Source organism: Haliaeetus leucocephalus, unplaced genomic scaffold, assembly GCF_000737465.1.
Source record: "Haliaeetus leucocephalus isolate CR32 unplaced genomic scaffold, Haliaeetus_leucocephalus-4.0 Scaffold598, whole genome shotgun sequence".
In the NCBI taxonomy this organism is placed as follows: Eukaryota; Metazoa; Chordata; class Aves; order Accipitriformes; family Accipitridae; genus Haliaeetus; species Haliaeetus leucocephalus.
In genome coordinates this window covers 6,528,654-6,554,914 of record NW_010973034.1, presented here as the reverse complement: position 1 = coordinate 6,554,914, position 26,261 = coordinate 6,528,654, and the positions used below count along the sequence as shown (strand labels likewise).

At 43.0% G+C, this 26,261-nt stretch overlaps 1 protein-coding gene across 1 annotated transcript; it reads left to right on the top strand.

Annotated features, from left to right (window-relative positions):
• CKMT2 (creatine kinase, mitochondrial 2 (sarcomeric)) lies at nt 1-26,261 on the top strand. Its single transcript, XM_010578067.1, has 11 exons — nt 1-51; nt 6,386-6,459; nt 10,124-10,296; nt 11,614-11,812; nt 13,010-13,105; nt 13,857-14,078; nt 16,399-16,484; nt 18,956-19,079; nt 21,532-21,666; nt 22,018-22,143; nt 26,031-26,261. Exons 3-11 carry the CDS (start codon nt 10,145-10,147, stop codon nt 26,148-26,150), a joined length of 1,260 nt encoding a protein of 419 aa, XP_010576369.1. The 5' UTR covers nt 1-51; nt 6,386-6,459; nt 10,124-10,144; the 3' UTR covers nt 26,151-26,261.

Here is a 26,261-nt window from a genome sequence, read left to right as displayed (position 1 = left end):
ACACTCTGGGCTCTCTGCAGGCAGCAGGACGTCTCTACCTTCAGCTTCAAGGTCAGTTTAACTACCTGTATTGCTTTCCTAGCCTCAAATGGTAGCATTTCACATACAAGGGTTATTAAAAATGAATTCAAAGCGCCACAGGATGTGGTGTAATTTGGTTATAATTTATTGATTCGCATAACTGCTTGGTGCAGGAAAAAATGTGTCAGCCCACTGTGCAGCTGCTTCAAATGCTGACCCTTAAGTAACAGTTTAAGTAAGGGAAAAATAAGTCCCTTTGCAGATGTGTAACAAGTTCAGAGGAAACATCTCTAATTCAATAAGTTTTTTGTGATTTTGATTGTAGCTCCCTGCAGTGCGGAGTTGAGGGTTTTATACTGTAAAATAGTGTTGGATCGATTCAGAAGGGCAAGCAGTCCCTGCACCTTGGTCGGGCTTTGGTAGGAGAATTTGGGCTTCTGAGTCTTACCAGGTCAGGTCTGACCAGCCAGACCTTCAGCTGCCAGGAATCAAAAATCATGTTGTTACCAAGGGTAGTTACTAAGAGGTTGTTGCCTGATCTATGAAGAGTCATAGACTTTTCCACATCTTCTCTATTCATATGAATCTACACATAGGTTCATAGTTTGGATTATTTTTTTTTCCCAGATTATTAGATTTTTATAACCATTCACTGACCTCTGGCATTACAAGGAGAAAGAAACTGAAATTTGGTTGATTTTTCATAGAGATATTCCATGCTGTGATTAAGGCATAGTTAGAACAGTGTCTGCACTGGCATTGTTTCTGCACTCCAGAGACTATCTTAAACCCAGACTAGTCAAAAAAGTTAGAATCTTGCTCAAGGTGAGCTATGAGAAACTGAAAAAACCCACCAATATTGCTTTATGAGCTTTAATGTTTTAATTTATATCTTATCCTCTGAACCTGTAGAGTGATACGCCAAACCAAGAGCAATGTAAACTGTTTTCTGGGCATCTAAAAATGGTCTCTCATGCATGTAGTCACTTGTGACATTTATTGCAGATGTTTCTAAGGTGCCAGCAACTTCCATAGATGGGCAGAGAAAACTTTCCACTGGCATCTGTAGGCTTTAGCTCAAGCTAAGGATGACTCAAAGGAATTACTTCTCAAATATAAAAGACCAGCCTCCTTCTTCCTCCATCACTGCAGTGATACCGTTAGCTAAATGCGTTAACAGTTTAAGCCATGCATATACATCATCTGTGATCATGAGCCTGTGTGAACTTTAGCTATGACTCTGCCATTTCTCTAAAATGTCACTCAGGATCACATGGTGTGGCAATTAATACCACCCATGACATGGTTCAAATATTTAATCTAGTTCTATTTCTAGAAATGTCATTGTAACCCTTGTACCTTCCTTCCCTCCTTGGCTAAAAAGCACATGTGCTGCCTGGTGTGAAATATAGGATAACCAATACCTCTGTTCAAATACATTAAGAGAAAAACAGAGCTGACAACTTCCTCTTTAAAAGAAGTTCAAGAAAGTAAAGAAGTAATAGCAAAAGCATTATTTTTAAAATATTAAAACTATCAGTACAGTTTGCAAGTTCCTTAAAGGATAAAGAGGTGGTTTGTGCATTTCTGATGATTCATTTGCCTCTGAAGTTCCCAGATTGGGATGCAACAGCTTCACCTACGTGCAGATCACAGGATATCCATGTGCAATGGCGCTTGGCTGAGGCAGTCTGAGCACGGTGGTAGCTGTGAATCAAATGTCCTGGAGATCCTCTGCAGCCTCTGGCCAGAGCAGCAAGGGAAGTTTTGCTCTGTCAGAGTTTTCTTAAGTGGTTGATTTAAAAGGACTTTCTTAGTGTTGGTGAGGAACCTGCTGTACAAAAGCCATGTTTCTTCTGGAGAGCACCTTCACCTTTAACAGAGGCTTTAATCTAGGTGTATCGTGAATAAGAGGGAAAACTGGTCTAAGGTCCTGAAATAAGCATTCTCCAATTTTTTTCATCCTGGGGTTCAAACTGTGGTTACAAACAGCCCTTCCACCTTAAATGATACTTGCAATCCTTTGGGCTGTTTCTCAGCCAGCACCAGATGTGCAGTAGTCACTTCTGCTAAATCTTGCTGCTTCTTTTTCTCTCCGCCTTCTGTGCATGCTAGGTGATACATACATTAAAATACGGTTTTAAAATCAAAACACACTCCTGACAGGCCATTAATGCCCTGAAGGCTGGTTACAGGTAGCTGAGCGTGTCTTAGGGGATACCAGAGAGGTAAAGGCTATGACCTCTAGAATCATGACCTTTCAGACGGGTTTTGCTGATTCACTGGCTGTAAGTCATCACGGTGTATGGGAATATTGCTTTGGAAAAGGCAATGCCAATTTGACTCTGAATTTGTTTACCGTTTATGGTGCTGATGTGGTGAGAGAAAAGGAATGATTTTGCTCTGCTATGAAGAAACCTTGTTCTTGCAGACATTTAACACTACATGCTGTACAGCTTAGCGGCTGTTACTTTAAGTCAGTGTTGCATTTACGTCCCTCACAATTAACCACTGCAGACATTGCTCCACAAGATGACTTGCAAGGAATTAGTCAAAACTGTTCCTGATGCATGGAAGATACACAGCAACTGTTTTTGAGCCAATTGTTCTGTGTTTCTTCTCTCCTGTACAACAGTATTTTTGCTTTCTCCAAGCAATAACACAAACACAAGTGACCTTGGAAATAAAACTTTAAAGGACTTGTTGCCAGTGACAAATTCCACTCTCAGAGCCCCTGAGCTGTGCTCCATGCCCTGCCCTTGGGACAAAGGCATGCATCCTGGAGGGGTACAAAAGACGTCTTAACTAGCTATCATGAAGCAAAGCCAGTATGCAAAGTATGAGCAGAATGACATAATAAGGGGAAAATGTGCAAGGCAAGATGTCCAAGCATTTTGTAAAGCTGTCAGATTCAAATACCAGGAGCCATCAAAGTGTTTTGCTGCACACTTGACTAAGAAGAAAAAACAAAAAACCCTTCCCTGCCACTTTACCTATAGAAAATCCACTTGATGCTGGATGCTGTCTGAGATGTATATCTTACCCTCCACCTCCAGCAGTTAAAGGATGTCCAGTTGTGGGCACTGGTGATGACCGTGCTATCTGCAAAGGAAAGGAAGAAGACAGATGTGTTGTAAGAGCTGGGTGACAGTAGAGCGTATCAGCCCTGAATGTGGCAAGGAAAAGCAGGAGATAAGTGACTTGAACAGGACCATTGTATGAGAGCCAGCAACCTGGACACTTACATCAGCGAGCTGGTGAGCCAAACCCAAGTGATGCCATGTGCAGCAGAAGCAGGTGCACCCTCCCAGTTACAGCACAGGCTGGCACCACACTGCTCATGAGGCCCATTTTTTGTATTTCTGCCATCTGCTAAGGGATTTGAGAAGCTCAGGGTATGTCCCTGGTATTTCCTGCCTGCTCTTCTTTCCATCAGCCTGCAACAAGGTCAGTGCTGTCCTAACCTGTGGACTCGAGCTAGCACTCCAGTGTATACTTCCCCACTGCAAAATACTAGTTCTCATTAATTCACTTTGGACTGCTGTCTCCTGATGTGGCAGCTTCTGCTGCTCTGCATACAGAATATATATGGTGCTCCAGCTTTGTCAAAGCCTTACACTGAATAGTTCAGTTTAGAATGCAACTCTGAATATTTTGTACACAATGTGCTGAAATCCCTACATCATCAAATTAGTGAGGAAGAAGCTGTGTCTTAATGTGCCTATCCGTTACATTTTGGAAAGACAGTCTTTTTACTATCAGAGTATTATCTGAGTGACACATGGTTGAGGTGTCATGCCATGAATCCTCAGAACCTCGTCAAAATCTATAAAGTAAAATTATTAAGCTTTATACCTCAAAAAGAGTGTTTTGTCCAATACCATAGAAATTAGACCTCATTTGGACAACTGAAGAAGAGACGTTCACAGAACTAAAAATCAGTGCAGGTATAGATGCAGCTAATTCTGTTCTACGTGTTACCAAAATAAAGTCCACATTCACATGTAGCTTGTGGTGCTTTGAAAGAACTTGAAGCTCCTGCAAGGTTGGTGCAGTTATAAAACTTTTAGCAGAGAAACAATTTTTAATTAGAAAACCATATATGATAATTGGGAACCATTTAAGAATATTTTGTCAGTACATTCAGAATCCCACAACAGATGAGAAAACTTCTCTGCTTATTAGGAAGCATTCCAGTTTAAAGGGAAAGTGATAATAATAGTAAAAAAGTTGATGGAACTGATAGAGACTGAAGGTAACCAGGTTCCTGCTATTGCAGACAACCCCATCACATACTCTTACTTGGAAGTGTATCTATGTCCATAGCAGAAAGAATTCCCCGACTGCTCTGATCAGGACGCTCCCCACGCCATGCTGAGGACTGCAGCCATCACGCCTTACCCACGGTTCAGGGAATCGTGTGACTCCCAAAAGGGGCCAGCACTTGGCAGGCAGTGACCATGGCGTGCACTCCTAGCGAACTGCTGTGGTCCCAAGGGGCTAATACGATTTCCATACGCAAAAGCTGTTTAGTCAACACAGAGAAGCTCTGCTGCTTCCATTTGGAGACCTGGTACAATCATTACTGGACTGACAGGACCATTCCGGTATGAGGAGGATGTTGGGGATGAAACAAAATGGAAAGAGTTCAGGGAAGAGCTAAGGAGTGATTAACAAATTCAAAAATGTGATAAAAAACTGATGGGGAGACTTAAAAAGTGCTAGTCATTAAGTAGCTACATGTGGAACAAATAATGAGTAGAAATTTCTACAACAGAACTAATAACAAAGGCCAGTGATTCAAACTGAAGACAAACAAATGCAGGCCAAAAATAAGATAAGAGTTTTATTTAATTTTCTAACTCAGGTTGATTAACCCTTGGAACTCCTTTATCTTCATCCAGACCATACTCTCTCTAGATAGTTTTAAATGGAAGATGGATGCTTTCCTAATGCAGGTGTTTTCCTTCCAGGACACCCTGTCAGCACAGACAAGTGCTCAATTCCTTTTCAAAGATTAAAACTGATAATCACTAAAGTTCTTCTGATCTTGAGAAATTAATCTTTCCTCTTCCCAGCTGCGCTATGGTAGCACTATAGGCATGTACAAGAAAATGGATTTTCTATCATCATGAGCACAAGGGAAGACCTTTAGAACACCTACAAAAGAAAAATGCACACTTTCATTTTTTAGCCTGTGCAGTGGTTAAATTTCCCTGATGAAAGTGAAATCCTTACAGTGGAGGCCTAATGATAGTCTGCAGTGAAACCTGAATCACAGCATGGTATTTCTGGTAAAGTGTTCTTAGAAGAACCTTACACCTTTAATGACACCTTTGGCTGTAATAATTATGTTTCTCTGAATCCACAGAGGTGGTAATGGTGCAAACTTATTGCTAGGGCAGGTTGACATTTTCTGTGGGGAAAAAACCAGCTGAATCTGCTAACGATCTGAGGTCAGATTTGACAAACAGCTTTGATGAGAATTTTTGTTTAGGTTGAAACCATTCTGTTCAGACTCTTTTAAAATGGATCTTTTTGAGATGTTTGTTTTGAAGCAATGCATTACTCAGAAATCTTGCTATTTTCGGGGGGCAGGGGGAGGGAGGGAGGAAAGAAAAATAAAACAAAACAGTCTTGTTCCCTGTCAGAAAAAGTGTCTTTTTCATTATGCACCCTCATTATGTAAAAACTTTGTTTGCTGAACTTGTACATCAGGTTTTTGTGCAAGTCTGTGTGCTATTTTGATTGTAAGTGGACTATCTGCGCAAGGCATAACACGGTTTCAGTTTGTGCTGCAGTATTATATGCATTTATATTCAGAACTATAGCCCGCCCTTGTGGCAAGAGGTGTTTATTAAGTTAGGAGTTACACCATTTTGACAAAAAAATTACAGTCCCCTTTCCATAGCAGTCCAGATGATGTTTTTCTTCTCATAAGAAATTCTAACTTTCATGTTCCCCTAGACCCTTTGCATTTGACAGTCACAAATGACGGTCCCTGCGATGGCAATGCCACGCCGCAGTCAGAAGGTCCTGCCTAAGGAGCAGAAGATCAGGCCAGCTGTCGTCTCCCGGTTCCTGCAGGCAGCAGCCGCATGATGCTATGATTGATGCTTGTCAGGTCACCTTCTCAGCAAAGTCACCTTTTCTGCAGGAGTGACTGGGTTTAAAAAGCTGAGGCACTTACCGGTAAAGACAGAAACTGAACTTCTGCTCACAGAACTGCAAAGTTTGGTGAAGAAAATCTTAGAATGAGGAGTGCTGGGCTTCAATTGTAAGAAGAGATGTGTTGTTAAACATTAGTTTTTAAAAAAAGAAAACAAAGCCTGCCTTAAGCTGATCTTTTTTTTTTTTTTTTTAGGTAGTTAACCTTCACAGGCTGTGGCATCACCAGTGTTGGAGGCTTTTAAGAGCTGTTACAGAAGCATCTGTCAGGTAAAGTAGAGCCTACCTCAGGGTAAGGGAAATCTTTTCTATAATCCAACAATGCAAGAGTGTCCTGGGGGACAAGGCATGCAGCCACAATGGAAGATAACATTGCCAACAAGAAAAATACTTGTGTTATGGGACTTTATTAAAACTCCAAAAGGAAAACAATTTTATGAGCATAAAATCTGCCTTTGATCAGGTGTCCAAAAGTCAGTCATGCTGTCCCAGAGGTACAGACCTGTTTAATGTATCACACCCTGAAATCAGGTGAGAAAACTGCTGACGCTGCCTGAACAAGGGGACAATGAAACTGTCCATGCTAGGAGAGAGGGTCTGCTTTAGGGATTAAAGCTTGGCATTGCACATCCAAAGACAGGCATAAATAAGAGTGAGTAGGAGTTACTCATACTGATTCAGCAGAATAATGTCCCTGTATTTCCCAGATCAGCCGTTGCACAAAGCCTTCACTGTCTGAGTTACCGAGGAAGTCTCTTTGCCTTTTCAAACTGGTTCGTTTCCCCCAAGGTTCACCCATTTCTTTTTCCAGGTAGTTTATTTCTCTTTCTATTCACAGGCTTTGATTTCTGTTACAACCCTATGCCTCAGGCACACAGTGTAGCTCAGCCTGAAAGTCAAGGATGTCAAGCTACCTGCAGCCACCCAGGGTATTGTTTGCATACCACATTCTGCAGAAGGTTTGCTCTGCTCAGCTGCTCTCAGGATCGGGCACTCTCTTATCCAATAGCTGTTGCAAGGGCAAAGCAAAGGATGCAAGAAGCACTGAATCAGCAGCTAAACAACCTTTAGCTTTTAACAGCTTCAGCGAGCATGGTTTGTCTCCCAAAGAAATCAGAGACCAGCTTCTATCATCCTTCAACCTTGCAGAGCTCCCATGTACTTCTCAGCTCCTCCAGAGCAAATTAATGTCAAATGCCTAGCGAAGAGCACACGGTGCTTACCTTCCAGTCCCAGACCACAACATCGTGCTGATCCAGAGAGTATCTTTCTGGCTGGGACATTGCTTCTATCTGTTGTGCATCCTTGATCATCAGAAAAGGCTTGAAGGTAAAAAAAATATGCAGCCACTCAATCGATAGCTGCTGTTAGGAAGGATGGGACTTTCTCGTCACTTGCACTAGTACAAGGAATGGAGGTTATGTGAAAACAGCAAACACCACAGTGCAGCCTTGCCAGCAGATATGGGACCTGACTAAATGTAATGACCTGTCTGAGGCTGTTAGCTTTACCTGCTAGGCTGTGGTACACGCTGCAGTCAATAGGTGCACTGCTCTGGTTATTGCTGAAGCATGATTATACTGTTGTGCCTCACGCTTCTTTCTAAATACACACTGCACATGATTCCTCTAATTTAATCAGATGTATCGACCAGATTTGTCCCTTAAAATGACACAGGATTTAGAAGTTCCCAAAGAATCCAGGCTGGTGGAGATGCTGATAAGTGCCTGGGGTCACTGAAGTCATAATGTCACCGTCTGCAAGGGGATTTTGATAAGGCTTCTAGTTTTCAGGACAGGATTTTGACTGCCAGCCAATTCCTTGCAGTAAAGATGGCATCTGTGAAACAGAACTATAAATACATATAGCTGCTGTGACAATACATGTATTGTTCCTCAGACACTTAGGTACAACAATAATAGTTCTGTGCAGATTAGTCATAAGCAAATATTTCCAGAGTGTAGGATGGGGATGCTATTCTGTGAAAAGGCATAAGAACCATCTGCTAAATGCACAGAAAAGAAAGCAACACAAAGACCTCCATCACAAACCTCATATTTGATTTTGATTTACAGTCAAACATTCTCCTACTGCATTTTGGGAGGCAGAAATCCTGTTGCAGTCAAGACAGCCTGTCCTGCACCTCTCACCTAAATGAATTCATAGATGGAGGGGAGCCACTCCCAGAGATACAATAAGGCTACAGTCGAATATCTGCCTCCTGTCCCAGCCTGGTGTCAGCACGTATTTCATTATATTCTAGTGCTGTGCAACTAATTCTTGAGGACTCGGAATAGCTGAGGAAATCACAATGTATTCTTAATGGGTAAAAAAAAAAATGCCCTCCCTGTGTGGTCTCTCCCCATTTCTGTTTTACAGAAATTCTTTCAGTGAAAAAATACTGAAGTTTCTGTCAGTCAGTCAGTACCTCTCTCTGGAAGGAAAGTTAGATAAATATATATTGCATTTGAAAGGCATGGAGGAGAGAGAATAACAAAATTCAGGTATAAAATTGACATGAAACGAATTACTCAAACTTGAAACACTTGTGTTTCTGTCCTGGTTTTGGCTGGGATAGAGTTAATTTTCTTCCTGGTAGCTGGCATAGTGCTGTGTTTCAGATTTAGGATGAGAATAATGTTGCCAACACACTGATGTTTTAGTTGTTGCTGAGCAGTGCTTACTCCAAGTCAAAGACTTTTCAGCTTCTCACACTGCACCAGCAGCAAGAAGGCTGGAGGGGCACAAGGATTTGGGAGGGGACACAGCCAGGAACTGACCCAAAATGACCAAAGGGGTATTCCATACCATGTGATGTCATGCCTAGTATATAAACTAAGGGACAGCTGGCTGGGGGCCACTGCTCGGGAACTGGCTGGGTATCAGTCAGCAGGTGGTGAGCAATTTCATTGTGCATCACTTGTTTTGTATATTCTAAATCTTTTACCTTTATTATTATTATTACCCCTTCCTTTTCTGTCTTATTAAACTGTCTTTATCTCAACCTACAAATTTTACTTTTTTCTTCCAATTCTCTCCCCCATGCCCCTGGGTGGGGGGACTGAACAAGCAGATGTGTGGTGGTCAGCTGCCTGCCGGGTTAAACCATGACAGTTTCTCATCTCACATATGTGACTAAAGTACAAAGAAGATACTGCTTTTCAACAGAAAACCATGCAAGCAGATGAGAAGATCTTTTCATGAAGTGAGAATATCTAGATGCAATATTGCATGTGTCTTTAGACAGGAGGGGAAAAGGCAAAGAAGTACAAGGTTTGGGGCTAACTAACCCAGATCTACATGAAAATTATTGGAAATTAGAACACTTTGTTCACTGAAAATAAAACCAAATGCTTTGAGGGGTTTAGTTTAACCTCCGAAAGAATGGTGAAGAGATTACATAAACAATTACATTTTTTAAACTTTGGAAAAAACAATTGAAGCAGTATATCCTGGGGGAAAGGCCATGTTTTCTTGTAAATCTTCCATGCCCATTTCCCAAAGAAGATTTACCAGAGTCCAGCTTTAAGAACAAGCTTCTGTCAATGACAGAATTGTGTCCTTTTTTTTAATTAGGAGTTATATCTTCCTGAGGTACTCACAGTCACTGGCAATACCAGTCAAATTCTGATTCTTGGCAGAAAAATGTGCACTGTCTTCTTCAGACTTTCACAGAACATGCCATTTTCTCTGCTAGACTTAGAGGTCCCCTGTACTCCAAACATAATCCCAGTAGAATTAAATAGAAAAAAATACATGTATAGAAATAATACATGTAAATACTAACCGTCTTTCTGAACACACTATGCAAATGCAAATCAATAATAAAAATACATTTCTTCTCTTACAGGGCTACCATTTAAAGTGAGGGTTTACTTGTCATTTGCACTGCATGAGGACTTACGGGTTGACGTTGGGCTGTCTTCTCTTCCAGACACCGTATCCTCCGAGAGGAATGGCTAGCACTTTCTGTCGTCTCCTGGCTGGCCGTGCAACCACTGCACTCTTTGCGGCCGCAGGCACCGGGGTGCTAACGACCGGGTACCTCCTCAACCAGCAAAACGTGAAGGCTGCTGTTCAGGAAAAACGGAAACTCTTCCCTCCGAGGTGAGGACGTGGGTCAGGCAGTCAGCTGAGCACAGCGCCCGGTTCGCTGGGCTACGAGTGACGTCCAGCTCTTTGGAGGAAGAAGATCCCTAAAGCTGCAGAGTCCTCATGTGGCCACGCCATCTGTGTGTCTGTCCGTGGGCTGTGTGACCTGAAAAACAGCACCCTTTATTAATAACCCCAGTTTTAGGGAGCACCAACAATGGCCTTCAAGACCAGAAAGCAGGGATGTGCGGTAGTACCAACGCTCAAAAAAACCCTATTGCCAAATAATGACAAGCCTAAGAAATGTTTCAAATTTTAGGCAGAGCATTCTATTAGTCCTTATTTTATCTCATCAGCTGTTAAGCACTTCGGAGCTCAACCTATTGGACTGGCTTGTACAGACTCTACTGTTAGGAAATGTGAAAAAATTTTCATTATGCAAGTAGCAAAGAAATCTCCCATATAACTGCTGTACTTTGAAATAATTCCTAATTCTGTTACAAACTGGCTGGCTGATGATTAGAAATAAATTACAGACCTTCTTCTCTGTAGGTTGACTTTGCTGGCCATACTTGTGAAAAACAATATGGATCAGGCTCTGACAGACCTTTTTTTTTTCTTTCCTTTTTTTTTTTTTTTGTAGTAGTAGTGAATACTATCCTAGTTAAAATATATTTTTACAGAAATAATGGAGTTGTGCATAAGGCAAATCATTACCAGTACAAGGTAGATGTGGTCTGGCTCAGTTGCAAAAAATGCCTTGTGAAGGGTTACATCTTTATTTTCCCTGGCTTAGTACAACATGCAGCTTTCTGTAAATAATAATACCATTAAAGCAAACCCAGTTATTATAGAAGAATGAGCTTCCCAGCTGACATAGATCAGACAGTCCCACTGATGGTCCACAAAGCTGTGAGGGCACCCGGGCCCTGAATTACAGAGAACTTCTTCAGCTAAACTTAATTCCCTTCCTACTTGAACAAAACAACGTTAGAGCACTTTTATTTCTGAGTGTCTCAGCAGGGATTTAATGGGGCTTAGTACACTTTCAGAGCTCACTAGGACTCATTTTCCTGATAGCCCTGAGTAGCAGAAAGCTGCAACTGCCTGCCGGTGTGGTGGTCCACTGGTGTGCAACGTGGGGTACCTTCAGTGACCTGAATCCTCGTGCCTTCCTAAAATTCAATGCAACTTATAAACCAAGAACTAATTACACTTTTAAACCACGCTGTGTACTCTGTTTCTCATGATCACTTTAATAGCTTCATCAACTAGCAAGGATTACTCTTCAGAGGTGCCACATTAATTGCTCGGGGTTCTTCTTCTCTTCAGCGCAGACTATCCTGATCTCCGCAAACATAACAACTGCATGGCTGAGTGCCTTACGCCGGCCATTTACTCTCGCCTACGGGACAAGATGACTCCCAACGGCTACACTCTGGATCAGTGCATCCAAACCGGGGTTGACAATCCTGGCCACCCTTTCATTAAAACTGTGGGCATGGTCGCAGGTGATGAAGAATCCTATGAGGTAAGACGTTTCCACAGTCCTGTCATATTTGGTTCTGTTTTCACGGTATCGCTCACAAGAGCTCGCTACATGAAGACAGATTCCCAGTAGGGTATGTGCTCCTAAGATAAACTGTATCCCAGAGAGTACACTAAGGGCAGGCCATGTGCATAAAGACAGTGTTTTCCCTGCTCCTCCACATTAGGAAATGCATGAACTGAGGCCTTACTACACGTGCCCTCTCCGCTGCAATTGAAGTTAATAAAATGTACCTGCTTGGGAACAGCTGCTACCTGCCTCCAGCAGCTGCCCTCCTTCCTAAGATTAAACCTAGTTTATGGCAAACCTATGCAACCCTGAGACACACAAAATAAAGGTAATGTGGAAATTACATCGTGGAACAGCAGAGGCAGAAGTGAAACAAAAATGTCTTCTGGGAAGTGCCAGACATCATTAAGCCACAGCTTTTGGATCATGATGAAAACAGAAGACAGACAGCATTAGGGTGGACAGGTTTATTTAACTCTGGAATAAGAAGAGGAAAAGAGAAGAAAATCCTTATTTTTATTGATCTCTGTGGTCTGCTTCCTTCAGTCTACCTACAATGGTACCTGTTATTATACAGTCTCCTAAGAGTATCCCAAACACTGGGCTCCTGAGGATGGAGTGGGACATCTGGCATTTTGGACTATCAACTTCTGTGGTTCGGTTTACTCATTTAGATGTGCCACTGCCACTGCTCCTCATCTGCATGAGGCTGCGGTTGTGATCGGTGTTGACACACCGGAGCCAAGCGGCTCTAACCAGGACTAGTATCCTGTGGCAGTGAAGATGTAGGGTATTCCTGCATGACCTAAAAGCAAGACACAAGCTGCTGGGGGACTCAGAATGTGTGCCCTGGTTGGTAATACATCCTGAAACCTAATCTGGTTGCCAACACATCCAGTATGTGTCTGTGGTAACTGGAGTAAGCTCATAACTGAAGTAAGCGGCAATTGCACCTTCTTTCTGTTGTGAAGACAAGCAACTACTACACAGCATTGCCTAGGTCAAAAGCAACCCCTCCTTTCGTATTTATTCCTGTCTGCATTTGCAAAGCCCCTTTTACATCTGTCAGCCAGGAGCCTGTGCCAGGGCACTTCTCCTGTGGCTGAAGCTGGTGCATTGAAGCGTTTCTCTGACGCTGCAGACTCTTTCTAGATTCTCTTGACTCTGTAGGTGTTTGCTGACATTTTTGACCCTGTCATTAAAGTGAGACATAATGGCTATGATCCACGGACAATGAAGCATCACACGGACCTGGATGCATCCAAGGTAGGATCAAAATAAAATAATGAGACAATAAAGGCTTAGGGCTGCTTCTTACTAGGATGATATTGCATGCAATAGTACTTTTCTTTCTGCTGGCCCAACTCCAAAGACACTGATTTTAGGATTAAGGAAGGTGGGATGCCACTCATGGTCCTATCAGCAAGACAGCTGTATCCCTGCTTTGCTCCTAGCAGAGGGATCAGTCCCAACTGTACTAAACATTTGGGCCACAGTCTCACTTGGCACTGTGGGTCTGTTCATGAGCTTACAGATAACCATGTGTCTAAGGGCTGGAATGAAGGCAGGAGTTGACTCCAATACACCCCCACACACGTGAACAAACCTTACCCACTGCTTAATATTTCCTTCATAGTTCGAATACACTGTGGTTTAGCATCTTTTGGGGCTTTCCTCTTTTGAAGAATCTTCCTTACCTGGTCCCCTGCCTCTGCCTATACCCGCGTTTCCAAAAGCCACGCAGATTCCTTCATATTTTGGGACCACGAAGGACTAGCTGGTTACTGTGCCACATTCATTCAGTCAAAGAAAATGTTGTTCCTAAAAAAACCCTCCTGGTGTCTGAAACTCTTGAGGGGCTCCTGGTATCTTGAGTATTTGTGATCTCATGGAAAGGTCGTCATGCCCCGGCAGAAAGATGCCCCTCTATTTGTACGACGGGATTTGGGTTTTTTTTTAATGGTGGACTACGAGATGGGGGGATGTGTGTGAACCAATAAACCACTTCTTCCTTCAGATCACCCATGGTCAATTTGATGAGCACTACGTCCTCTCATCACGGGTGCGGACGGGCCGCAGCATCCGGGGCCTCAGCCTTCCTCCTGCCTGCAGCAGGGCAGAGCGGAGAGAGGTGGAGAACGTCGTGGTCACCGCGCTCTCTGGGCTGAAAGGAGACCTCTCTGGAAAGTACTACAGCTTGACCAGTATGACCGAGAGGGATCAGCAGCAGCTTATTGATGTAAGTATAGCTCCAGTGCTGGCGGCACCTGCATTTGCTCATTTATCTTAATCTTCGTCTTTCTTTGGGGTACCTGCTTTCATGTGTAGCTAAGGAGGATAATCACAGCACTAACCCAGTAGTTAATGGACTGTCAATATTTTTAATGCAATGGCAAACCATCCAGGGTTTACATTTTGGCTAAGTACATAACTGTGCAGGTCTGAAACATGGAGTTATATTCCAGACAGCAAGATCTGTGTCAAATCAAGTATACATGGCTGCTGCCACCTATTTGGACAAATAACAAAGTAAGTTCAGGACCTTTTCTTGGTCATTTCCTTGAGCAAAAATTGACATATTCTATCTTAACAACTGTTCTAACTAAAAATATTACACTGAGATAAGCATTACATATTACCTGTATTCTAGACTGTCGGGGTGGGGGGTTTGGCTGTAATTTCTTTATGTCAAAACTACACTAATTCTGATTTCCCCAAAATGTAGCCAACTGCACCAGGTGACCTTTTCCCAGTCCTGTAACTGTGTTTAGGGACTTGAAGGATCAGGCCCATAACAAGAGTTTTCATTGTCACACAGATGGAAACACAAGGATTTTCATCACGGATTTTGTCACAGCATGTGACATGTCAAACAAACCTTGAATGTGCATTTTAAATATCCAAAGGAATGGCTGTACCCTGTTAGCTATATTCATGGCACATTAATCCATAACATCAACCAAAAGGGAGCTGATGAAGTAACATAACTATTTATAACCCTGGAACTAGGTGTCACAAACTGGATTAACCAGGAGTTAAGAATTTATGTAAGGTCAGTAACTTTTTAAATTGAATGTCCTTGGTAATTTGTTTATTGACAAGATGTTGATGACCTATTGTAGGTTTTATTTCACTGCCTTTTTCAGCAGTAGAGAGCTCCTCAGAAAGCAGAGGCCGAAACAGGAGTGTGGAGAATATAATTCCTTCATGGTTTAAGGCTACATCCTTTGGGAACTGTAATAGGCTTCACTGATTCAGCATCTTACCTTGTTTTGTTTGTTTTTATGGTAATGCAGATTTATAGAAATCAAGGCATTGAATGTTGTAACCTCAGATTCCATCTTTAACTCATACCATTGCTTACCTTCTCCAGTACCTTGAACCTCTAAGGTATCAGGCTTTCTGCCAGCCTTTAATAAGCACCATTTGGTCTCGGTAAGATCAAATCAGTGCTAGCTGAATGGCATTCAGCACAGAAAACATTTGGTACTTTGCAGATTTAGGCCATATGGACGTGAAGAAAACTAACAGTGCTCAGCTGTTTTCTTGCAAAAAGGGGAAATTTTCTTTCAAGCAAAAGTGTTGAGTGGAGCAAGCTGAGGAAGGAAACGTTGTGTCACTGTGATGAGCAAAGAGAACTTTATACCTTTCCCTTCTGCATGGTTGGGGTTCTGGCTGCATCATGTCCATCACAGGGTATTCAAAGATGAAAACCTGAAATTCTCCACTAAGGGCAAAAAGAAGTAAAGCATATCAACTTGTCTACCATGTCATATTTAATCTGGATAGCTTGCCTCACTATTCTTAATTAAACCCTACATTTAAAAAAAAAAAAAACCAACCACCAATCCACCTCCCCCAACCCCCACACAACATTTGATATGGCAGTGTTTGAGGAATTAAGAACTAATAGTTTTTCAGCACACACATGAAAATCAAATACTCATTTGCTTTAGGAAAATAACAGCTGAGTTAAAAAAAAAAAATCTAAATGATCTGGAATGTGACAAGTTGGAGGTACAGCAAGTACCAAAAGGTCAAGCTTAGCACTGATTTAATTCCTACCTTGACTTCATGCTCAGAATAAATTGCTAAATCTCTGTGCTGGAGAAATATCTTTTCAGAACTAGCTTTTTTTTTTTTTCCAATCTTTAAGAACTCGTTGCCTTCTCCTACCCTGAAATAGGTCCGTATGCAGAAAACATCACTGGTGCTAGCAGTCAGGTCCCTCCAGAGTACCCTTTGGTGTGCGTATGTGGTATTAGGTCCCCACCTCCCATTCCTTCCTACATTTGAAAAATGTATTTGGCATAGCATGGTCATAATACCAATGTTAGTGAGAATCTGAAAGATTCAAGAAAATCACCTGGGTAAAGTGCTTTTAGTTTTCAGAAGAAGGAACCAGATTCACAAGCTGTACTATGTGATCTACTTGAGCATTGATTGCCTTCACACAAAATGTATTAGACAGCATTATACTGCTTCCTTGAACAAACTTGAGTTTTGTTTTGTTTTCTCTCTCTCTTTCTCTCTCCCTTTGGCCCCATTTTGGTGTCCAGGATCATTTTCTCTTTGATAAGCCAGTGTCCCCTTTGCTAACATGTGCTGGGATGGCACGTGACTGGCCAGATGCCAGAGGAATCTGGTATGTTGTGTGACGTGCAGAAGCTTGTGTCATGTTTTAAAGGTTGTGTTACAAATCTCCTTGCTTGTCCTAACCTTGCAGCCACTCTGTCCCCATACTCACAGCATGTTCAGTTTGCTTTTAAAGAAAATGTTTTCTTGCTTAATTTAAAAAAAATAACCCAAACAAAATCCAGTAATGAACAACAGAATAGGTAAAACCTTTATATTCAAGAGACCATCACTAATATCATCCACACAACACAGCAGCATAGGCATGGCTCCTTCCTTGTGTTTTTATCTCCATTTTTTCTACTTCTAGATAAAAATTTGATTTGGGAAAGAGCCTGTGAGTCACCATGCAGTCAGCAGAGCTGAGGTTAGAAAAGCAGCTCTAACACCAGATTGTAGCCATGCTGTCAGCTAGAAACCACTGGCCGTACAGCTGCAGGACACCACATTGCAAAGTCCTGTCACCCTCCTCACTGTCAAGACAGAGAGAGTTATTTTAATTCCCACAGCTGAAAGTAACCCTTTCTTTCCAAATGAACTGGACAAAAAGCAGATACAGAATTTGAATTTCCTATTTTGTTCTAGGTCTGTTTCTACTTTCACAGCACACTTGACATATTTTGTGCCCAAATACAATATTTTCTGTGGAGAGAAAGGGATAACAGCTCCATGATCAGTGCACACACCTGCTAGCAGAGGATGGGGGCAGCTGTGCAGTGCATAGCATCTGCATTCATCATGGTATAATTCTATTACCAGATGCTTTAATTCTGAAAAATTAGGCTAAAAAGGATTCTGAGGAATCACCTAGCCTATCCCCTTGCCCTAGGCTGGTTCAGGACTTTCAGAGAGGATGGGACTTTATGTGGAAAAAAACCTCAACTGTTGTCCAAGCAGCGTCTGACAGTACTGGGTCCTGTTCAGAAGCACAGCCGGTATTACTGCAATCAGCTAAACCTGATTTCTGTCAGGGAGCAGGCACTGTGAAACTTGATCACCCATGAAACCTGATGACCTGCTGGAAAGCTGTGAGGATTTTTTTTATTTCAACAAGCTTCAGATTAGTTCCCCAGTCCCCATCTAAATCTGAGGAAGAGGAAAAGGATAAAGCTGAGGCATCCCATTCATTGCTTCTACAAACAAACAGGAGAAGTACCAATAATATAATTACTATCCAGGGATCTCCTGAATAAAACAGACCTAGGTTTTGGCTTGTTTTACATATGAAATATCAGGCAGACTGGGAAAAAAAAAAGTATGATTGGAAAGTATTTCAGTAAGCCACATTTGGAAAACCTGCCTTTCTTTTGCAAGAAATTGTTGTCAAAAAGAGTACATGTTCTGGAAATTATTTTGCTTATAACCGACCTCACTAGTGGCGATGGCACAGTTTAAATGCACTCAGCACGGCTTCCCTCTGCATTCCTTAAAGTAATGGGGAGACTCAGTTAATTAAAGGGGGAGCTGAGTCAGGCCAATCTCAGACTATTTGGAACCCTACCCTGAACATTTGTATGTGACTGAAGACGAGGTAACCAGACCTCGGGTGACCATAAAGTCAGGGCACAGGATGTTTACACCTGCTTAGTGTTGCATTGGCAATCTCCAAGTGCAAAAAAAAAAAAAGGAGGTGCAGTAAAAGACCAGCAGAAAGTCAGGCTCTTTGTGAACTTGCAATTTCAAATTTCATGTGTTTCAAATCTGGTAATATTCCACTGTTTGTACGAATGGGTCTGATCTCATGAAACACCTTCTACATGCTGTAGAAAGGCTGTAGTAAAAGCCAGAGAAAGTGGAGAAAAAGCCGGAAAAAGTGACCTCAGGTTTGACCCAGCACTTCATAAACCTAGCCACAAGTGATCTGTTTGAAGCAACAGTGGGTATCTTCAGGCATTTTTGTCTTGACTGACAAGCCAGCATCACTAATGCGCTGTCTGGAAGCAAAGTGCAGCTGCTCTCCTTGGACACGTAACTTGACTGATGTGGCAATCCAGTACGACCAAGTGATACAGAGGACGCTGGGGATTTGATTTAGGGGAGAATGCAATTAAGTCAGGATATATTGCTTGGCCCCCAGCAGCATGTAAATGTTAGGGTTTTTCCTTAGCTGCATGGTTTTCTAAGAACTATAAAAACCGTCCCTGCTGACACAGGATGCAGAGCTTGGCTTCTCACTTTGCTGCACCTCCCAGCTGCACTCATGCTAGAGAAGAACACGTTTTTCTTGCTCAGTACTGTGGCAGCATGATGTGATCAGAAAAACTGCTCTTCTCGCTGTGCCCAAGAAACCTGCATAACGCCATTGGCATGGGGGATCCAACTGTGAAAGCAGCTCAAATCCCTAACTCTGCGGAACAATGTTATTATGCCGTGCTTAACCTCTCCACAGCCCTGAAAGACTGTGATAAAACTAAGGATACTGAGAATTATTTTTCAGGGTCTGTCTTCTTAAAGATACTCTGTTTTTCCCTTCTTAACCAGGCATAACAATGACAAGACATTTCTCATCTGGATTAATGAAGAGGACCATACTAGGGTGATCTCCATGGAGAAGGGTGGCAACATGAAACGGGTGTTTGAAAGGTTTTGCCGTGGTTTAAAAGAGGTAGTATCTCAATGAGTTTATTATTCCCGTTTGTTTATTGCTGGTCTGTTGTCAGCACTGGTCACTGTGGTTCATACTGAACTGACATCTCTGGGAGCAACACAATGAAGTAACACCAGTCCACATAGCAACCCACACTAATGCAGTTAAAGAAGGAAACATGGGCAAGTTGCTAGCTGAGTTGTAGGGAAAAATAAATAAAACATCTTTGTAGCTTTTCCATTAAAATCTTAAACATAGGCTGGCTAAAGAAATAATGTTTTTTTGCCATTTCGTGCCTGCAGGCTGTGGGAATTCATAATCAAGCACTTTATTTGGATTGCTTGATTTGCTTGAATGAAGAATTTATTTGGCCCAGCCTCCTCGTTCTCATCCCTGATGCTGGGAGTGGAGCGGATGCTGCTGAAGTTATGCACAGGACTCAGGGCTTAGGACGCTTTGCTCACTGCCACTTTTGGGGAGATATGGGGGGTTGTGATTAAAATACAAAGAACTGATAGCCAGGGCTCCACGATTTTATTCTGGTCTAGCTATTCAGAAAGGAGAAAGCCTTCATGAGACGGCACGTGTGTTAAAACAGTTTTGTCTAGACAATCCAGGTATGGCTCAAGTTGGCTCTGGGCCCAGTGCAGCCCTGTGTACTGCTCTGGCACAGAAAAAGTTGCTTTAACAGAGAAAGAGGACTTTACTGCATTCCACAGGCGATATAACAAGGTGCAGTGGAACAGGTGACGTGGCCAAACACTGTTCTCCACTACTCTTGTCCACATCATTCCTGGATGGATTGCCATAGTACTGGAAAGCCTAGAGGTTAAGCTATGGAAGGTTGAAATGGGCTTGAGATTGTCTTCAAGACTGTAAGAATATTCAGGCTGCATAAAACAAGTATTTCTCCTCATTGGGGTCCTTGGCATGCTTACTTCATCTGAACTGTGGAGAAACATCTGTCTCCATCACACTGCTTTTCTTCCTGGGTACGGATATGCATATTGGGCCAGCCTTGGGTGGTGTGTTTCATTCCTCTCACCTTGGCAAAACAGCTTCTCTGACTTTCTAGAGACACATCTGTCTCAGAACTCCCCCAGCAACTGTAGAGCTAATACAGCTGTGCACCCCTTCCATATCATTTCACAGCCCCCAGCCAAAAAAAAGCAAGGCCAAGTAGGGGCAGCAGGGAACTACAACCTCCGATTGTGGAAGTGGTCTCTGAGAAGCAGGGGAAGGTAAGTTCAGAGCGTCCATAGGGAAGTTTGAGTATGTAGTGTGTTTGGGAACACATAGAAACAAAAGCACCTAATGGATGCTTCTTTGGCATTGGGGTGGTTAATGGGGACCTTTTTAGGTTTCCAAGGTATACCCTTGAGACTGACCAGCCTACAGGGTGGTGGCCCAGGTGACACGGCTTGTGGATGCTGTTCCCAGCTTTGCCTCTGCTACCGCGCTTAGCTCATGTTCAACAGAGGTGGACCTATGGACGTGGCCATGGGAAATACTCAGACAGTTTTGGAACTGCAAGCAGAGCAGGTGTCTGAGGCAGGAAATCAGGTCTAGTTTCCCACCATCAATTCTGGTGTCCTCACACAATATAGGAATGATGTTAGAAGAGTCCTCTATTCTGTATCCTGTAGAATGGAAATAGCCACCTATATTTGCAGAGATCTTGTGAGCATGAGCTGGTTTATGTATCTGATTCTCCTCTGAAGGAGAAGAGAACTGAACTGAAATTGTATTTGGATTGCAGAAGTAAGTCCAGGAAATGTAGATGAGTGAACAGAACACCAGCCTATTCGAAGGTCAAGAGACCCTTGTGATTCTTCTGCGGATAATTGTTTCACTCTCCTTTATTATCTGGTCAGAGATCTACTAATGAAAAGCATTACATACAAGCTATGTTGTCTCCTTATAATGGAAATGTGGCTGTTAATACTAGTTATTTTGAAGTCAAGTGTCCTCCCCTGAGAGTCATGGCATCACTTTGAAAATTACACAAAACTCAGCTTCAGCTCCTTTTGTTTGCTTCGTAGCATTTGAGTCCTTTGGGCTTTTCTGTTGCAATCTGGCTCCAAAAATACAAAGGCTAGAAATGCATGGCAAAAGCCATAATTCTTATGTGAAGATATGGCTTTCATGGCCTAATGTTATACCAAACCACCATGACAGGGAGCTCTGTGATAAAGTGACAGAGTCTGCAAGCTAGTGGTCATGAGAAAATGATGAAGAAATCCTTGTAATGTGCACAGGGGATCTTGGTACCTGGTGAGTGCGAACATTTGCATCAGATCCAAACCAGGCTGTACTTGGGTGTAAATTTATGCAACTCCACTGGTGTTAGTGAATTGCGTCATCAACACGGACACATGGTTAAAAGAATCTCAGCTATAAGCAGACATCTTAAAATAAGACATTTGTATGCTGCTCTTTTCCTTTTGCTTTTTTTTTTTTGCCGTCATAGGTGGAAAGATTAATTAAAGAACGGGGCTGGGAGTTCATGTGGAACGAGCGTCTCGGATATGTTCTGACCTGTCCTTCCAACTTGGGAACTGGTTTACGTGCTGGAGTCCATGTTAAGCTGCCCAAGCTTAGCAAGGTACATAAGTCATGTAAAAAGGCCAGTGACACAAGTCAGCTCTTCTGATTTATAAAGGAACAAATGAAAAATGACAGGTTACAGTGACTGCACATTAACATGATGCGTAACAAGGTCCCAGGGATAACGTACGACTAATGGAGCACACTTTTATTCTGCAAATTATTGTGTTTGTTATGGAAATTAATCTAATCAGTAGACAGCTGAGAAGACAGGCTGTAATCCAAGGACTGAGAAAACTATCCACCTCTGCCTGTCTTTCTGGAAATGCTATTAAGTCATGGATAATAGCATTGCAACAATTCAGCACAATATGCAGGGTAAAAAGCTCAAACCTGTTTCTTCTGATAGGATCCCAGGTTTCCAAAAATCCTGGAGAACCTGCGTCTGCAAAAGCGTGGCACTGGTGGAGTGGACACAGCAGCTGTAGCAGATGTGTACGATATCTCCAACCTGGATCGCATGGGTCGCTCAGAGGTAACCTGTTCTTTTTTTTTTTTTTTTTCCTTGCTTTTTAGCTCAGATCTGTACTGATATGAGTCAGTTTCCCTCTGGTTGGGTTCACTCCGCTGACCTCAGTGGAGCCATGGTGGTTTTTACTCCCGATGAATCTGGTCCAATGGAAATGCTTACTCAAAGAAAAATTATTAACGCGCATGAAGTGCTTGACAAATATTCCTGTTATGGCAATGAAAAAACCCGACCCTGAGCAAGTTGCACAAATGTGACTTGCTTGCACCATGTGCTAAGTATCTCTGTTGAGAGCACACAGGTGCTGGAAAGGTTTGGCTTTGTTAACAGACATCCCCCAGGATGATGTTTCTCAGCATCACAGCACAAACTCTTAGACCTGCCTGCCTGCTGGAGTGCCCAGCTATGAGACTGGTGTCCGGCGGTCTCTGCAGTGCTGGACACGAGACATGTTTGCAAGTTGTACAGTGGGCACTGAGCTAGCTCCTACACATGGGGCAGTAGCTCCTGTATGTGCTGCAAAATGTTGGGGAAAGAAGCAGGGATCGAGTCCTAATCCACTCAGGTAATCAGGCACTGAAAGCAAGACTGGTTTAAGGTGTTGTGCTCCTTTTAGCATTCAGTCATGCGCTTTCTCCACAGTTAGACAGCAGGACAAGGCCAGTCCTTTCACTCCAGAATAACTGAGGAGGAGTTGGTGCCATCTTCATGTGTCCTGTGTGGCACTGAGGAGAGGATGCAGGAGAGCTAGGTTTAAATCAGGGTAAAAATTTAATTGTGAGCTCTGAGCCCTCCCCATTTGGCTGTAGGCTACGATGAGACAGGTTCATCTCAGACATCTGTTTTGAAGCTATTTCAGTTTGAATGAGTACTTTTTGTGCCAGAGAGTGGAAATGACCCTACAGCCTGGTGGTGCTGCTGCTCTCCTGAGAGACTCAGGTCCCAGGCCTCCTTCCAGTTTCATATTTAAGTATTTTATAAAGCAGAACAGCTCCCAAAAGCAGATCTACTGGAGGCTGGGGGAGAAACAGCCATGTCAAAGAGTTGCAGCCTCCTCCCACTAGCTCTGCCTGAGCCAAACCCTTACTCCAGGTCCTGGGCTGTAAGTCCTGTGCCACTGCTACAGCTTCCCTTCCCTCACTGAGACCAGGGCTGTGTTCACCCCTGGCCAGGTCAAGAACAACCGAGACAAAAATTTACCATGCAAGACCCTGTAAGTCCAGTGACTTGAGCACTCTGCTAGTAGGTAGGAAGCAGAGATTCAAACCTTCTGTCAAGTATGTCTTTCACCCCCAGGTGTGTGCTGTAACCTCTCAGCTATGGTCAACAGGGCAGGCCCCGGTGGGACTGATGTCTCCTGAGGACCCTTCTTCTCCACTAGCAATGCAATACACAATTTGGGCTCAGATGCCAACCTGCTTGTACATGTCAGGATTTGAAGGGCTGCCTGCTTGCTCAGCGGCAAAATTTTAATTACCTAGGGGGCTTTGCTGCAAGTTAAAACTTGATTGCAAAGAAAAGCATGCTGTCAAGGTGTGTTTAGCCAGAACAGCACAGCACTTGAGAGGCTTTGGCAGCTTAGATACGGATGTGGTTTGGTCCTGGTGTTGCAGCCCAACACCTGAGTTCAGCCTGATTCTTGGTAGTTCTCTGTAACACAAATATAACCCTGGGATAACGCACATGGGTTACAACTAGATTCAAACTGGTCCCCAGCCAGCCAGCTGGCTTCCCTTCCTTGCTCACCTCAGGTTTTCTGCCACTGAGACGGAGCCAAGTCAGGTCTTCGGTGTTTTCTTATTGAGATATGCCCCTGAATGTCTTCACAGCCAAGGGACGTTTGGACAGGGGTTTGGAAATTTTAAATTTTGGAGTTTGATGTAGGCAGCTATGTTCCTTTGGATCTAGACCAAAAAAAATAAGACTGAAAAATTATTAAGCTGTATTATTTGCAAAACCAGTATGTGACAAAGACATTTATTAATACTGGAAATACCATCATGTGTGGTTCTAAAATAACAGTAATAATAGAAAAGGATTACACGGCATGATTAATTAATGAGTTCTACTGACAGATGGCCTAAGCCTACAAATTTTTGCTTATATGAAGACTAGCACTGAAGTCAGTGATGCCTCATAGAGCAAGGATTCAAAGGATTAAGCCAATAGATAAGATAGAATCCCTACCTTGAAGATTCTGAAATCTAAGTAAAACAAGACAAACTCAAGGGGATAGAAATGTTTTATTATAAGACTTTTTTTTTTCAGTACATAATAAAGTAAATTCCATTATGTGGTAAATGTGTTTGCAGAACTGAATTACGTTCCCAAAGGTGCAAGACAAAGTTGTTTGTATTTTTGCTTTGTTTCAGTTACTGGTCAATGCAAACTTAATATGAAATTCCTTTTCTCCTGGAGGCTGCAAATTCAGACCTCTGATTTCCCAACACAGCTGGTCTGTAAAAGACAATAAAATAAATTGCTAAGCCACTGAAATGCTTTATAGTAAAAACAAATCCCTTGAAAATCAGCAACTGTCACAATAGAGAGAAACGGGATATAGTCTTCACATTTGGTTTTAACAAGCCAGTCATTAAAGGTTGCTAATGAACCATTTCATGAAGATTAAGAAAAATCAGAGCTATAGCTTGCTGGCTAATAGTACCACAGGTCCTGTGGTCCTCACAAGTCACTGCCAGTGGAGAAAGTCTGCTGGGGACCAGGTACCTTGTATTCTTCAGCAATTCTGAAAAATCTTACAAAGACACCGCTACCCCCTGCCATATAGAATTGCAAGTTTTGGTGCCGCTCTGGGCCTGGAGCTAATCCCACCACTGCCAGTGTAAATCAAGAGCTGAAAACAAAGGAGTGATGGATGATGTAGAGCCAGCATGATTTTAGGATGAGTGCCTCTGCTTCAGAGATGTGGGCCCTGGGCTTGGCAAAACCACCTCAGCAAAGCCAGCACACCTGGCAGAATGAGTAGGACATCTTTGCCCACAGCTGATGAATCACTGCCAGCAGCGTTCGTGGTCATCTGCAGTAATCATACAGTCCCGAGCCGTGCCTGTGAAGAAGTGCAAGGCTGGTTTGACGAGCTTTCTCAGGCAGTCTCAATGGCTGCGGCCGAACAGGTAGCCCTGCTATCCTCCCAGTCCCAGCCATGTGAAGGACTCCTGCGCTGTGCCTCCAGCAGCATTCAGGGCCGGGGTGAATCAGGGCAATGAGCCTCTGTCTTCCTCTCCTTGCACCACCATCCCAGTTAGTTACCGTCTGACTCCATGCTCACATAAATGCTTCTGAAAGCACAGGAGCAGTGAGGGCTTGGGAGCTGGGAAGACACAGCAAGGGCATTTGCTGCTTCAGGGAGAACTGCCTGGTAATGCTAAGCACTCACAGCGCTGCTGTTTTGGTTTCATCCTCATACGTCGAGTGTGGGGAACACAATGGATAGGCACCCCTGGCTGTGCCAGGCATTACTTCCCAGCAAACATCTGGGGAGGATCCTGCACCCTCACAGTGGTCACGTTTGAAATAGGTCTCTCAACTCATGCCTAAATGTTTCATATACGGACTTTTGTTTGTTTGCTTTGCTCCTATACGAATATGAGTAGGAGCAGAATTTGGTGGAAGTAACTTTAGGGACCTATTTGAAAGTTTCTGTTGCTGGCAGTCCAAACTCACAGCAAACAGGAGAAGGGAATTACTATGGGTTTCCACTGGACCAGCATGATCCACACACCCTGTGCCACAGGGTGTGTGATCTCTATGCCATGATCCTCCTGACTTATAGCTTTACCTGCTGTCATTGCAGTACAAGCTGATGGTCCCCTCCTCAATTAACAGCATTAGCTAAAGCTTCCATTACTACTATTTTCTTCTTGTTGTTGTAGGTGGAGCTAGTCCAGATTGTCATTGATGGGGTCAATTATCTAGTTGACTGTGAGAAGAAACTGGAAAGAGGTCAAGACATCAAAGTGCCACCGCCATTGCCTCAGTTTGGCAGGAAGTGATCTTGCTGCCGATAGTGGCAACTGATGGCAAATACGGCTGCCATTCTGACAGAAAGGCACCTCTGTATATCTCTGTATAAATATCTGGTGTAATAAAACACTACCTGATAC